Source organism: Lagopus leucura, unplaced genomic scaffold, assembly GCF_019238085.1.
Source record: "Lagopus leucura isolate 7727_CA_CO unplaced genomic scaffold, USGS_WTPT01 Super-Scaffold_100009, whole genome shotgun sequence".
Taxonomy (NCBI): domain Eukaryota; kingdom Metazoa; phylum Chordata; class Aves; order Galliformes; family Phasianidae; genus Lagopus; species Lagopus leucura.
The window spans coordinates 17,815,292-17,830,523 of NW_024962266.1; the positions used below are offsets into that span (position 1 = coordinate 17,815,292).

The 15,232-nt window shown below is 38.1% G+C and overlaps 1 protein-coding gene and 1 long non-coding RNA gene across 5 annotated transcripts in view; one reads left to right on the forward strand and one right to left on the reverse strand.

Annotated features, from left to right (window-relative positions):
• ADGRL4 (adhesion G protein-coupled receptor L4) overlaps positions 1–10,045 on the forward strand; it is a 75,383-nt gene extending 65,338 nt beyond the window's left edge. For all 4 annotated transcript variants that reach the window (XM_042873431.1, XM_042873434.1, XM_042873432.1 and 1 more), the window contains 3 exons: positions 6,007–6,098; positions 7,636–7,804; positions 8,282–10,045. In XM_042873431.1, the coding sequence (XP_042729365.1) occupies positions 6,007–6,098; positions 7,636–7,804; positions 8,282–8,344 (324 nt within the window). In that variant the 3' untranslated portion in view covers positions 8,345–10,045. The remainder of the gene's footprint in view (positions 1–6,006; positions 6,099–7,635; positions 7,805–8,281) is intronic.
• LOC122181140 lies at positions 7,870–14,410 on the reverse strand. The gene is made up of 3 exons (XR_006179362.1): positions 14,339–14,410; positions 11,422–11,723; positions 7,870–7,999 (listed from the first exon to the last, which is right to left on the reverse strand). It is a non-coding gene; the product is annotated as an uncharacterized LOC122181140 (long non-coding RNA).
• Positions 14,411–15,232: the final 822 nt, after the last annotated feature.

A 15,232-nucleotide genomic window follows, 5' to 3' on the forward strand; every position in this document is an offset into this window, starting at 1 on the left:
TCTATCCACAGGGATTTTTCGTTGTCCAGAAATGAATGTCCTTTCTGGTTTTAATCAGACGAACAATGCTGGTCAGTAAGTTTACTGTTGAAAGTATAATCTAAATTAGTAAATATCTTAGTGCTGATGAACTGAATTTTTTTTTTCAACAAAAAACTGTTGGAGAAAACGTTCTTGAATGCTTATTGTCCCAGTCTTTTATTTTGCAAGTTGTTCAGGTATGAACTGAGCTACTGCCATTAAAGCACCACTCCCCTCTGAGCATTCAAGAGCTCTTTTGTCTTGCTTAAAAAAAGGAGGGAGGAAGGAAAGGAAAAAAGATTTCTCAGTTGCAAAACTTGACAGCTGTCAGCTACCTTGATGGGGCAAAATGATGATATATCACTTCACTCAGTATCTTACCATTTAATTGTAATTAATTATGAAAGAAACTACAACTCTTCAACATGAGTGCAAATATTTTTATTTGCAGGCAGATGTTTTGCATGCTTTATTAAATTTTGTATATTTCATACCATTCAGTGCTCAGCTAAAAATAGCTATCAATCTGTACTTACAAAGAGAGTGTTTCATGCAGTGTGAAGCACTAACATCATATTTATTTGAGGATAGAACATTATGTTACTCTTCCAGTATGTAAAATATGTACATTTAGCAGAGGAATTAAGGACCTATTTTAAATATAGCAGTTGCTAAGCAATGTGCTAATAACAGAGCTCCAACGGCTTGGAATATTTAGCATTTTAGGACTATTGTGTTCATTTTTATATTATTACTTAGTTTGGAAAATACAGTAATCAACAGGGAAGTTTGTAATTTGCTTAAGCAATAGACAAAATTGTTTCTCAGTGCTCTTCTGGATTCTTATCTTAATAATATTTACTAGATACTTTTTTATGTTTGATATGTATACAACACTATTATTTCCTTCTGCAAACTGTGTATGGGTAAAACATTACTTTGGTCGACCCAGAACTGCTAGGAGTGAAAGTGGAAGCAACAGCATCTTGCTCTGCCCATGCCCACTGTTGAGCAGTTTTCCTTCGCTGCAGAAGCATCAGCAGAGGGAAGAAGGCATCAGCAAAGAGATTTACAGAGCTATCCTAGTTCTGGACAGAGGTAGACTAACACCATACAAAGTGGTGCCTATGAATCTCTTAAGATGCCCCTTTCTATAAATTGTAGAGGAAAGGTCCTGACAACACTGGAAGCAGCAGGAGTTTTGCCATCTAACAGTTCTACCATTGGTATAATGAGGCCAGAAGTCACTCCAAAGTCCTAAATTTTCTTGACTCTTCACACAGATAACTTTCTAAGAACAGATTCTCTGAGTATTTACCATCCTCCCTTTAAACATAGTTGTGCGTGTACAACAAAACATACCTTGTGCAGCTCTGTGGCTCCCTGGGAATCTTCCTGGGTAAAATAGATACACAAACGTAGTTGCCCATATCTACAAAATCCCTAAGACTTTCCTCTATTCAATATCTATTTCACATAAACATATTTTAAGTTTACTACCACTTGCTTATAAATATACCACAACATTTCTAGAATTTAAGCTAAAAGCACTTTTAATACAAATATCTTTAAGGAGAGTTGATTCCCTGAAGATTCTTGGAATGGAAGCTGCTTCTGCATAAGCACTTGTATTTGATTAACCACTTAGCAAAAAGGAATAGATTAATTATTAAAATGAGTCCTGTAGTGCACCTGAGCACTCAGTGAGTGCTGACTCCCACCAACATTGCAGGGGGGAGGGCTGAGGATGCTCAGCATCCCGCAGGATGGGGCTGCAATAAGAAAGCTGGAGACTTGTGGTACAATAACTCTGCTGTTTACCCAACAGCGTAGAATCATAGAATTTATACAGCAGTTTGAGGTGGTTTGTTAAAAAATGAAATAGTTCAGTACTGGGCTTGGAATCACTGCAGTTCCCTTTTCGCCTATTAGCCTTGCCCAGCGGCCCATCTCAGGACATGCAGCAGTTTCTCTGACTGCTCAGCCATGTAATAACACTGAAACAAAGGCACAAGGACTTGCCCTGTCACGCTGTAAAATCGTTATTCACTTGATAAAACTGCAGTAGTGCCACTGTACTTCACGCCTTGGGCTTGCCCAGTGCTGCCGAGTGGCCGTACTCATTACCCAGTAACTTCCCTCCTGGAGCAGACGTGCAGCAGCCGCAGTCCCCAGGCTGGCCCTGGCCAGGCCTGCGCATCGCCTGCCCCAGCTCAGTGTCACAGCTGCCTGCACACGGTGCTCTGTTCTGCTTTGCTGCTTCTATGCTTTGCTGTTCTGTTTCCATTCACCTTGCCTGTCACCTCCAGGCAGCTTTAATTATAACATCTTATAAAGCTTAGCCAACAAGAGCTGAAGAGTATGCTTTAATTACAAAAATCTAAAACATGACTGCAACCAAAACACAATATTTAGCAGTAAGTATCTTCTGGAAGTTTTTTTTAGATGTTTCAGTGTCTCTTATCTCCAGTTTATTCCAGCCAGAGTATTAGACATCTACAGCTCTTTGTGCCTATCTATGAGGTCTGCTCCAAAAGTAATGCCTCTTATTTTATTATGTTGGTTCACAATGTCAGAGGTGGATGTTGGTGGCCAGGCAGTACAGGTTGAAGCTTCCCACCAATATTCCATTACATTTTGTTGTCGTGTGACAGATGGCAGCAGAGGGGCAGTCTGACAAAATGGTGTCTGAAAAGGGCATGCTTTTGAAGAAAAGATGTGTCATGGAATTTCTCTTTGCAGAAGAAATGGCATGCACTGACATTCACCAATGCTTGCTAAACATTTATGGAGACCAAACAGTGGATGAGAGCACAGTCAGGTGGTGGGTGGTGCATTCTAGCAATGGTAACAGTGATATGAAAGAAAAGCCATGTTCCAGATGCCCACACAGATTTTTACAAGCACAGTATGCAATTTCTTGTTCACTGCTGGTAGAAATGCACAGTTAATGGTGGTGACTATGCTGAAGTAGTGTTTTGTATCTGAGAACTTGCTCTGTCAAACAGTGTTCTTACGCTGTTTGTATCTACTGTAGTTTCCATGGAAAAAAAATAGAACACCCTACATTCAGAGTGACTTTTGTATATTTTAGAAGCCTTTTGTAGCCTACTACCTGCATTTATTCATTTGAATCTCACTTATTGATACAAAGGAAAAATGTCTTAAGTGGTCCTATCTTATGCCAGGCAATTTAGGTGTTTCACTTCTCATCACATCTGTTGAAACACATATGGCTCTTTGAGGATATTAGGTATATGAAGGCTATTTCCCCTTTAGTCCTCTGTCCAGCCACTGAATATGAACTTTTTACTCAGCATTTCCCAGAAATAGCTGTGATTACCACTACGTCTATGGTAACAAATATGCAGGGTCTTAGGCAGAAGCATAATGTGTTGTTAGAGTACCAGTTTTCTGCACACTTGAATATTATTAGCATTATTAACATTATCTATGTTTCTCTTGGGTTTATGTATGATTGTCTGTTATTGATTTCCCTCAAGTGTTGCTGGATTTTCTTCATTGTAGGACAGTTACAACTACCTTACTGTTACATATTTGAGGTCCTCCAAAGGACAAAATGCTGTGCCAGAGTGCTCTAAGTTAGGCTGAAAGAAAGTTCCCTGAAACCTACTTTTTTGAGGCACTGAATATTGTACAAAACAGCCTACGCACTTGGCTATGATATTTTTTATTAATGGAGTGCTTCTAAAAGGGCTAAAAACCTACTTAAGGCTTTAATAAATCTTGGGAATGAGCGGGTGTTTCAGAAGTTAAGCTCGCTGCCATTACCCTGTAACGTTACCTCCTGAGAGGCTACCTGAGTCAGTGTCAGTGTGCTGTGCCTGCACTCTGCAGCTGGCTCTGAGAACCGGTGTTAACCTCTCTCTCTCCCCTGACACATCCAGATTATTCCCATCAGAATGAATTGATGAATGAAAAGATCATAGTTAATGGGTATTACCTCAACGCAGAGGGCCAAATCCTATTATCCTGTGCTACAGACAATGTAAATAGTATTTGTGTAAAGGAGCCCCACTGGCATGAAGAGAAATGGAGACTTCTACCACGAGGCCCCACATCTCCCCCTCCGCAGTCCCATCCTTGCTCAGCAAAACCTCCCCAGTTCTGCAGCTGTTTTCCATGACCAAAGGATAATGGAGTCTGGCCCACGGAGCTTCATAAAGAGCCTATTAGCAGCAATAGGAAGGCTCTCATTGACATCAGTGATGTTGGTGACGGGCCAGCAGGGAGGAGGCTTGGCTGCACGGTCGTGCTGACAGCTTCACAAGAGGTACTGGGGTGCTTTCTCTGTGCTTGTGGTACTTTGATCACTTTTCACCCTACCTTTTTTCATATTACTGTAATAAGTACATTAGGTGGGTTACACAGATTACAGTGTGTGTTCTACGTTATTTGGTATATTATTCACCAACAAATATAAGATAAAAAAGTAAGTCTGCATATAATTACCCATAACTGCTGACTGACTTATAATTAACTTTGAAAAATTGCTGGTTTAGGAGATATTACAGATTACAATTTTAAATACAAAGAGCTTCAGAATAGCTCTCATGATCAGTGAAAGTACAAGGTATTCAGAAAAGGATTAATTCCCTAAACTGCTAATCAGCTCTATCTCCTGTCTTATCAAATTGTAAATACATTATGCTGTATTAAAGTATGAGCATGCAGCTAATTAAAGCAGAGCCTGAATTTAATATCAGGTACTCCCACCCAACATAACAAAAATGTTCTAAAGGCATACATAGCAAGTACTAACAAATGAAAGCACTTCTTTTAGAAGTGATGCTGTGTTTATATAGCAGGCTTTTGTTTTCATTTTGGAGTGGGTTTTTGTGTTGTTGTTTTTATTTTTAAGAGAAAGGAGAGCGGTAAACCACACTGTCTTTCTGGAGAAACAAGTTGGGGAAGACATTAATTCTATTTGGTCTGCAGCTGTAAACTCACAACAACCAACCAAAGGATTACAACCAAGGATTTACAAATATACATCCAGATAAAATTTGGTTCAATTATTAACATTGCAAATAGATTCTGATGTTAAATGCTGCAAACCAAAATAAGTCTTCTTTTAAAAAGCACGAGAACAAACTCATCTACATTGTTAAAGAAAAGCAATAGAAATTTAAATGAATATTCAGTTAAGCCTATCTGAGCAAGCAAAGGTTCAGAACCATGACTGAGCATCATTTACAAAACTACTTCCTTTAGTTGCTTTTTGTTTGTTTGTTTCAAACTGAAATAAAGCAATATGATTATAAGGAAAGCAGAAAATGTACGCGCGTGCACGCACACACACACACACACACACACACACACACACACATACATGCATACACATTGTCCACCAATGAAACAAACATAAAATGGAGGAGAGAATACCCTGCATGGAACCTTTCAGCAAAGTTAGTTTTTGAAAATTTCTTCACATAAGCCTCAAATATTTTTATGCCACTTAAAACTTTTCACACCCAAAAGAACTCAGAACATACGATGTTATTAATGTGACATTAATGTATTAATACGATATTTATGTAACAAAGATGTGCATTTTGTCAAAATCTACACAGTACTGTATCATAGAAAATCAATAGCAGGAAGCATCTTTGGGATCCTCTCCTCTCTCTCTCCTCTCCTCCCCATTTGCTTAAACATCTCTACTTACAGAAAAAAATCAGACCATGAAATCAGAGATTTACCAATAAACATTTGCAGACTTTTGATAGGGATAATATTGAAATAAGATAGAGTTACTACCTTGTTTGATCAATCTTTATTATGGGGATCTTATTTTTTAATAGACATGGATCAGAAAAGAGTTTCCCCCTCCCCACTCCATCACTGGATTCTCCAAGTTTTTTATACGCAGAAACTTTATCTGACTTGTTCCGTTTAAGTGTTTTACTGAAACTCAAAATCACTCCAGTTTGAACTAAAAATTCTTCTCTTTACTCTCCCCAGGTTAATTTGCTGGCTTTTGGAGTGATTATTTATAAAGTATTTCGACACACTGCAATGTTAAAGCCAGAAGTTAGTTGTTATGAAAATATAAGGTAAGTTTGCCATTTAATACTATTTTAAACTTCTGTTTAAACAGAATAAAGCCAAATGTGAAATTAAGGATTCAAAAACAATGATTTAAACTTCTGGAAGATATGTGGAAATACCGAAGTGGTTTTCTTCTATTGTCGTATATATCTGGAGGTAAACTTTGCAGTCTTTCCTTCTCCTGACCAATGCCTCTTGCAGTAACACTGGACTTACAGGAGATGTATAAAAACACTACAAGAGGTCCATGTCAATCAAAGGATAAAGGCTGAGGGGAGGGTTAAAGTAGTAATTGTACCTTCTGTAGCCTCTATGCAAGTCAAAACATGCCCAAATTGGGACCAAAATATTTACCTTGAAGTAACAAGGCATACAAAAATCCTGTGATAAAAAAATCAGGCCATTTTTATTAGTAGTAAAAAGTCCACAGTAGGGCATTGTGCTTCTATGGTGTTGAGGAGTGGGGGGTTCCTCTCCAGGATTTTTACTTTGCATGCTGTTATGATTTTTCCATCAACTCACTCTCTTTAAAACTGATTTATAGGAACCTTGAAAAACGTTTGTGCAGGAAAAGCTGAAGTGTACTACAGGGAACATTGAAAACAACTTACTGTTTGTGTTGCTTAGGAACACTCCTGCAGTTTCAATGCACTGCACTAGATTTATAGTTAGGATTTAGCAATTGTTTGATTGATTACTTTCTCTTATTCCTTACCCTTCATAGCTTCATGTGGTGAGCTGGTTTTAATGAAGTTGAAAATTATTCATTTTCTGAGGAACAGTGCTAAAAATGTCTGTTGTTCAAAGGAAGTCCTGCAATGACTAGGCTGAGAATGAATAAGAAAGTAATCAGTGGTTTCATTTCCAAGACAACATGCTGCAATTTGCTTGTGCCCGTGAGCAGGGCTTTACAGTATGTTGGAAAAAAAAAATCATAGCCAATCAGTTCCTGTAATTTTAAAGCATCAATACAGTGACCCAGAAAATATTTGAGAGTATAAGTTTTGTAAAAACAAAAATATATTTTTAAAAGGAGAAAGAATGAAAGCAGGAAAGTCTAGGTTTACAACTGGCACCATCTTCTTCAGTGAACCTGAGAGGCAGCCTAAGAACCCTTTGATGTCATGCACATGTACTGACCTAAGAGCATACTGTACATTTTTCTGGGTTATTTTTTGAGGAGGATAAGGGGGAGGAGGAAAAGCGAGAGAATGCTTCATAACAGACATATGTTTTTCCTTGGGGAATTACACTAACAGTAGATTTAAATCAAATCATATGGTGCTGCAGTACACCAGAGAAAACATATCTGAAGATTAAAGAAGCCAGTGTTTTAAGGCCCTCCAGTTTTACTCTTTTGCAGTCAGCAGTGATTGTGTGTGCTTATTTGTGTCACGGTGCTACAGCACACCCTAAAGAGCAACCCATGCATTTGCACTTCTTAGGCCTTCACAGAAAAAGAATAAATTGCCTAGGTAGCATTCCCTTTGCCAAGCAGCAAAGGGATATGCAACATGTTTGCGTTTGTCTACATTTCCCTAGGTCCTGTGCCCGAGGTGCTCTCGCTCTCCTGTTCCTCCTTGGGGCTACTTGGATTTTTGGGGTCCTCCACGTCGTCCAGGGCTCCGTGATTACAGCCTATCTGTTTACAATCTTCAATGCATTTCAGGGGATGTTCATCTTCATCTTTCTTTGTGTGCTGTCCAGAAAGGTGAGTGTCCTTATGGGGAGCCACAGGGGCCCTCAGCTGTGCCCAGGACAATGCCTAGACTTGAAGCGGAGCAAAGTCCTAGTGTGGACGGTTTTTCAAAGCAGGAAGAAACCCTTGTTGGGAGTGGGATGGGAAGAGGGGAAATACTGCTGTTGCCTTCTGGGGAGACAGAACATCTTTGCTCCTATTTTCTTCCTGTTTAAAAAAAAAACAAACTTACAGAAGATCAAAAAATGAACTTGTAAAACTCACCAGTAACCAGATGAAGCAATGCAATGGATGCAGTAAAGCTCAATTCCATTCTTTGCAGTTAGTAACAGGATTCACATTCCCCAAACAGTTTTGAGATTATGCTTTTTTCAGTGTCCTGTCCTACAGTTGCAAGCATCCCCACCTTAAAATATCTAATGAAGTGATTCATACACAATTAGTAAAAACACATCTATTTCATGTTTGGATTCAATATTTTTCTTTCAGATTCAAGAAGAGTATTATAGGTTGTTCAAAAATGTTCCTTGTTGTTTCGGCTGCTTAAGATAAATAGAAGGAAAATCAGCGTGAGCATCTTGGTGGAAAAGGGGAGCAACCTAGATCATGTCATTATGGATATTACAGGAAAAAGTGGTATTGTACAAGCATGAAATGACCCTGAGTGGGCATATTTCTTAAGTGATTTACTGACTGCTTTTGTACGTATGTGTGCATTCATGCATTTATATTATGCTGTATACAAACAGCATACAAAACAAACTGGATTATCACAGAACATATATTAACAAAGACCAAGGAAATAAGAAAATTTTAGAACGAGCTCAGGACTTTTCATGACTTAGGTTTTGTTTCTGATATTGGAAATATCTTCAGCTCTTGGAAGAGAAATATCAAGAACCAGCTAGCACAGCAGATTTTATTAATCACTTGATAGTGGAATCATACTCGCTGTCTTTCTGTAGCAATGAGCTTCTTACATTCAGTTGTGTATGACCATCTGCAGTGAATGGGTTCCATTAAAAAGTCAATAGATAAAGATCTGCTTCAGCACAGACTTTTGAAAACATTTCTTTTAATTTAAAGTAGATTTAAAAAGGAATTTGTTTAATATTATTCTCTTATAGCTCTGAAATATATATCTGTATATTAATCAATTCTTTATTTTTATAACTTTCAAGCAATAGTTTAGATCTGAAGGAACTGAGGTCAGATCTGATGCAAGAATGGTATCAGTATGGGACAGCCATTTCGTAAGTGAAAGGTTATTTTGTGAATACTTTGAAAAGGATCTGGTTCTTGTTTTATTTAATTGCCAAAAAGACTGAGATCTGCTAAACTGGCACTATGATCTGGGAGGCATTGGGAAGGAAATACTTTATGAAGTTTGTCACTTGGTAGGGACATGTGGAATCCAAACCACATAGGATCAAATGGAGGATCAACTGAAAAATAGACTGGTAGAATTCACCTATGTAAAAGCGTACAGATTTAAATTCAAGATCATGTGCTTCCATGAAATTGTAATTACAGCAGTTTTCCCTATTTGTAGCACCCTTGAGTCAACCATTTCTCTTCCTCCAATGCTCCTGAATTTAGAACATTTATCCTGTGTTTATCCTTTAGAGCATACACAGATCTGCTGAAATCAGAGAGAACTTGCTGTGGTGCAAGCTTTGCTGCATCAGGGCATAGATGTGTTACATCAGCATTTCCAGCTGTGCTATCATACTCATATACATTTTTAAAGTATGCTTTAATTTCATCCTTTTAGCACCTAGTTAATGTGAAGCACTGAGGCTCATTCCACGTTGCCTTCTAAGGAAGTGTCTAAGATCTCAGAAGAAGCCATTTATTTTTACCAGTCAGACACTGTAAATATGTAGTTGTTAATAAATCCCACTGTTGTTTTGTCTGCTAAAATGAAGTACTACTCTGAATTTTATTTATATTAAAGGAATTCTTTTTTTTTTTTTTTTACTAACAGACAGATTTGTTTGGATTTTATCTTTTTTCCATATACACAAGGCTTTCATTGTATGTACAGCAATGATGTGCTTCATTATGTATATTCCATGTCTCTGTCAAAATTTTGGAAACCACAAGAGGAATCTCTTTTTTTCTGGGGAAAAAAAAAAAAAAAAAAGTATTTCAGATGGTCCTTTGAATGTAAAATATGTGAATAAACTGAAATGCTTAGCTTTCACATTTTAACATATTTCCCGTCATTTAAATAAATACAGTGGAAAAGTTCTCATGGTTATATATTATTTGCCCTGAATTATTTGCTGTATTTCGTTTGCTGCTCTGTATGTTCCCCCAGGTTTGCAAAAATGCAAATATTACTCAGCAGAGTCTTTTTAGAAGGATATCTATTAATGCATCATTTTTTAATCCCTTGCAGAAGTATAACCTATACTAAGACTGGCTGGGCAGAGTAGTATCTCTAACATAATGACTTCAGCATGCTTAGTGCAATTGAAAAATTTTCCTTGGAAAGAAAATATGTCATGAAGTGTTTAGGTTACAATAGTCTTTTTAATGAAATAACATCTTTTATAGGAAAACCATGCACTCCAGTATCTGGGTCAGATCGTCATTGAAACTGGGTTTTCCTTACATGCAACGATGAGATTTATGTTTTAATACAGTACATAAGAGCAGATAAACTTTGTTTAGATTCATCACCTTCAAGCCTGAAGGATATTGTCATTGTCCTCCCTAAAGCATGCAGATATACTGATGAGAAATAAAAGGGTTTATTTGTCACTGCCCTTACTAACATAAACCCCAGCCCAGCAGAAAGGGAGAAGAGGTAACGGACATAAACTGAAAAAAAAACCAAAGATTTCAGCATGACAGCAGAAAAATCTTTTTCAGCATGAAGCTAATTGAGGATTGCAAACGGTTTTCCAGAGAAGTTGCGCAGCTGTGTTAAAATCTTTGGAGTTTTTAGGACTGGATAAAGCCTCTAGCAACCTGATCTCATACCTGACCCTGCTTTGAGCAGGACAGGGGATGAGATGACCTTCTGAGGTCCTTTCCAGCCTGAATTATTTCATGAGTTTAGGATATTAAGTATCAAACTGAAAAAAATAACAGTTGGGCATCAATTACAGGCAAAGTAAGGAAACCTGTGCTCAAGTCATCCATCAGCTGAACAAGTTGCTTTCCCAAAAATAAATGTGACCTATTTGTCAGATCAACTGGTAACTAGTTGACTGGTTTGATGTATTCAGCATCTTTTCAGACTGCATTCTTTTGAAGGGAATATGACATCTCCAGGTGGGGCCAGCAGAAAAAAAAGACTCAAAACAGTGATTGACAAGACAGATAAAAGTAAAATGTTAAGGTTTCACTCTGAAAGCAAGTGCTTGCTGAAGAGAGAAATTGTTCTCATTAAACCAATCAAAGAGAAATTTGTGTTCAGTGTTGCATTTCATAATGTGCTTCAAAATATAATAAATAAGGTCAGAATTAAAAATGACTGGTTTATTCTGAAATAATTGTTTCTTCAAACAATAGGACATGTATTTTAAGGAAAAGGCAACTTTTTAGAGTTAATTATCATCACAACCTTTGGGAGCTTCAGTTTGGCAGACCTGTGCTGATGGCCAGCTGATCTTTACCTGCTGGGATGAAGTAGGTAGGCACTGACTGCCCAAAGTGGCTTCAGACTTTCCTCTGCTCATCAGTTTTCACAGTCCTCAGGACATGGTGATGCTTTGAATTCAGAAATTTGTATGCTTGTGCATCTTTTCAATTAGACATTAAAAGGAATGTCGCACATGGTGCCATTATGCAGACGGAGCAAACATTCGCAGGGCAGGTTCCAGCAGACGCATCTCTTCACACCAATAGTACTACCTTTTACATCTTTGTCATGATATTCCTTTACAGACCAGCTCAGAACCACACTCTTGGCAGGTGTCTGTTAGTCACAAAAGTCCAGTGTTCTTCTTTGAGAACTTCATAGATAAGATTAAAAACTGAAACTTAACCCATGAAGAAAGTTAAAAAATGTTTTCCTTTGGTAAAACAGGAGGAGGGGAAGGGCCTCGAGACAACATCCTTCTGTGTTACTCTTTTCTCTCTGTTCTTATGCATTCAGGACACACAGCATTACTGTGCTGTGAAATTACAAAAATGAAGATATTACCTCACCGAAGTCAACCCCCAAAGCTATCTTTATATAAAATTAAGCCTGTAAGACTGATGCAGACTTGGAAATAGCTAGCCATCAGTACAGCAGTACTCCATCTAACCACAACCAAAACATCGAGTGCAAATGTGTGAAAGTATTTTCACAAGTTGCCTGGCTCCCTGCCAGCCCAGCCCTCATAGCCAATGCTGTGAGCAGCCCGATCATACAGACTGCAGCAGAGTGAAAGACCGTGGCGCCTTTTTCAGACTCTGAATCTCCATGACAACACATTGAACAAAACCATACGGAGAACCAAGAGCCCTCGAGCATCCAGGCTTTGCCAGGAGTCATATACATGGCCACACGTGGTACCTGGAGATCCTGGAACTGCTGCTTCAAAACAAGCCTCGAGATATGACTGTGAGCACCATAATTCTGTCAGCTTTACTGTTATGCAGCACAATTGACAGCAGCAATTTTACTAGGTGAGAAAAAAAAAAGACCAGAAACTGAAGGGGAAGAAAAAGAAATAAACAGAAAGTAGCAGTAAAGCCAACTGCTGAGAATGTATTAATATTTTGCAATCTGAAGCCAAGCTAGAGGGTAAAAAAAAAAAAAAAAAAAGGCACAGAAATTCTCACACTTAAATATGATTATTGACAAATTATATTTATGATAATAAGACCCTATTTTGTTTTTCTTGAGGCCTTAGTTTTACAGCTTCACAACGTAGGTCTGTCCTTTTCCAGGAAATCCTTCTCCTGAGCTATCCCTTTAAATTTGGCAGAAGCTGTGCTTGTGTAGAAGTTGTTTTACAGCTCTCTGTTTTTTCTCATCTTGCTGGTAAGTACTCAAATTTTATCGTGTTTACTCTTTTGGATTCCCAAGGAAATAGCATATTTTCAATCGGTTTCATAACATAGGGGAGTTTTTCTGTTTTCTGAAGCATTGCTGGATGTTCTAATTAAAATCAGCTCTAAGATTAGCCATCAGTCTTCACTGCAGTGCAACAGGCACATCCCTCCCGTGTAAGCCTTTGTATTTATCATAGCTATTTGTATAAATGCTGTAGTCAGCTCTGAATCCATGTAAACCTAACACCATTTAAATTAATTTTCGAAGAGTTTTGCGAGACACTGCTGAATAATTTAGTCAAATCCAAGATGATTACAACCAGTTCTTCTTTATAGTAGCTAAGTAAGTTAGAACTGTTACGCAAAAGCTTTTTCTTGTTGCTGTTTTTAAGAGGCAATTCTGTTTATATTGTAAAATTTTGTGGGAAATACTTGGTTGCTAATATCCATAAATCAGTTATATTTTAGTCAGGGTAGGGATGTATTCCTCCTGTGTTAGGCCCATTATTATTGAGACTAATGGATTGAGTAAGAGGCAGCAGTCTTCAAAATCCCTTTCCTCTTTGAATGTTTCTGCAATAAGCAGACTTCTGGCACCACCTTGGCTTCTGATGGGTTTCAGAAATAATTGTTGATGATACAGTAAATTTGTTTTCTATCCCTTGTGCTTAAATCCCAGTCTCACAAACACTCATGCATTTGCTTGGTTTTATGCACGACTAAGTCTTTGGTGTTAATGAGACCGCTCATGTGCATAAAGCTAAGCATATGTGCAAGTGTTGCATGATCAGGGTCTTAGGATGCCAATTTGCAGTAATAACAGATTTGCATAAACTCATGATCCCAAGCACTGTGCTCCCTGCTCATTATCAATAGTGAAATTCATTTAGCTGTTTTTCATTCAGTGATGTTGCGGGTTTTGTTTATTTTTGCTTTTCCTTTTAAGGTGAATTTAAGGATGGTTTTCTTGCCACTAATGAGTTATTGCTGATTTCATCTTTATTTTCCGTCATATATATGGGAGCTATTCTCTCTGTTTGCAAATGCCCACTTTCCCCGTGTTATTATCATCTAATTCATGCTAGCAATAAAAGATCAGATCACTTCTAAAACTGAAAATACGTTCCTTGCTGGATAAGAAAGGTGCAGAAACACCATGCACAAATTCCCAGCTCATCAAACTCCTGTGAACAAGTCATGGCTTCTGTCACCAAGGGGTTAGGCCCAAAACTAAATTAATAGCAGCTGTAACCCATTTGGAATAGATGCCAGCCAAGGGAGAGGCAGCTTGAGCACCTCTTCAGCAGGTGGCTTGATGGAAGCAGAGAAAAGTATAGTATATCCTCACTGAAACTGTAGCTTGTGTTCTGGTGAGGGATAATCCTCCTTCTTACTCTCATCTCTGGCTTGTTTTTTTTATGATCTCCACTTAATGCCTATGATATAACTTCTAAAGACTTCAAAGTTCAACTCCTCCTTATCAGAAGCAGTGGTGCGTACAGAGCTTCTCTGAATGGATGGGGCAAGTACCAATGAGAACATACATACCTTTCACAGACCCTCCCCTCCTTGGTTTGCCCAGTTCATATACAGTTGTTTTCCAGCCCCAAGTTTGGCCTGCAGAGGATGAAGTGAGTTCAGGATTTGACTTTGCAGTGGGGAATTGATCATAGTGCTGCAAATGGCAGTGCTTGATGGGTGGTAAAACAAAGACTTGACTGTCTGCTAACTCACACATGCAAAGTTTTCAAAGACTGGGAGGGAAGAATAGATTTGTGAACAAAATGGGTGGTAGAAGAGTAATCAACCAGAGAACCACACACTTCTCTGTCTGAACAATTGAGCCTGATAAAAAGTGAATAGTACAGGGGAAAAGGAGGCAGTGTCATTTTAAAAAGGAGAAAAGGAAGAAAAAAAAAACCAACAACCCAGATTTATGGATTATTGGGAAAATGAGAGAAACGTCAAATGGTAACAGCTTCCAAGGATGTATCCCCTGAAGCTAAACAAAATTGAAAAGGCATCAACTGAATCTTAAAGCAACTCTCAAAGATGTTCTACTCACTACCTTTTTAATGAATGATTTGTATGCAATACTTCTAGGTTACAAATCTTATGGGTTAGTGAATTGGACAGCGCTATCCTGAAGAACCATCAGGAAAAAGCTTACAGTAATAGAGCAAGAGGGAAAGATCCTGTGGTTCTGCTCAGCTTCCATGAAACCATGTAAGCCACTGAGATTTATATACACTATCACATGTTTTGAATGATCTTACTTGTTTTTTTTCTTTGATAAGTATGACTTTCTCAAAAAAAAATTATATATATATATGTAGAGATACATAAGCTGTAAGCCACAAATGAATTATAGAATGGCCTTGGTTGAAAAGGGCCTCAAAGATCATCATTTCAACACCCCTGCTGTGGGCAGGGTTGCCAACC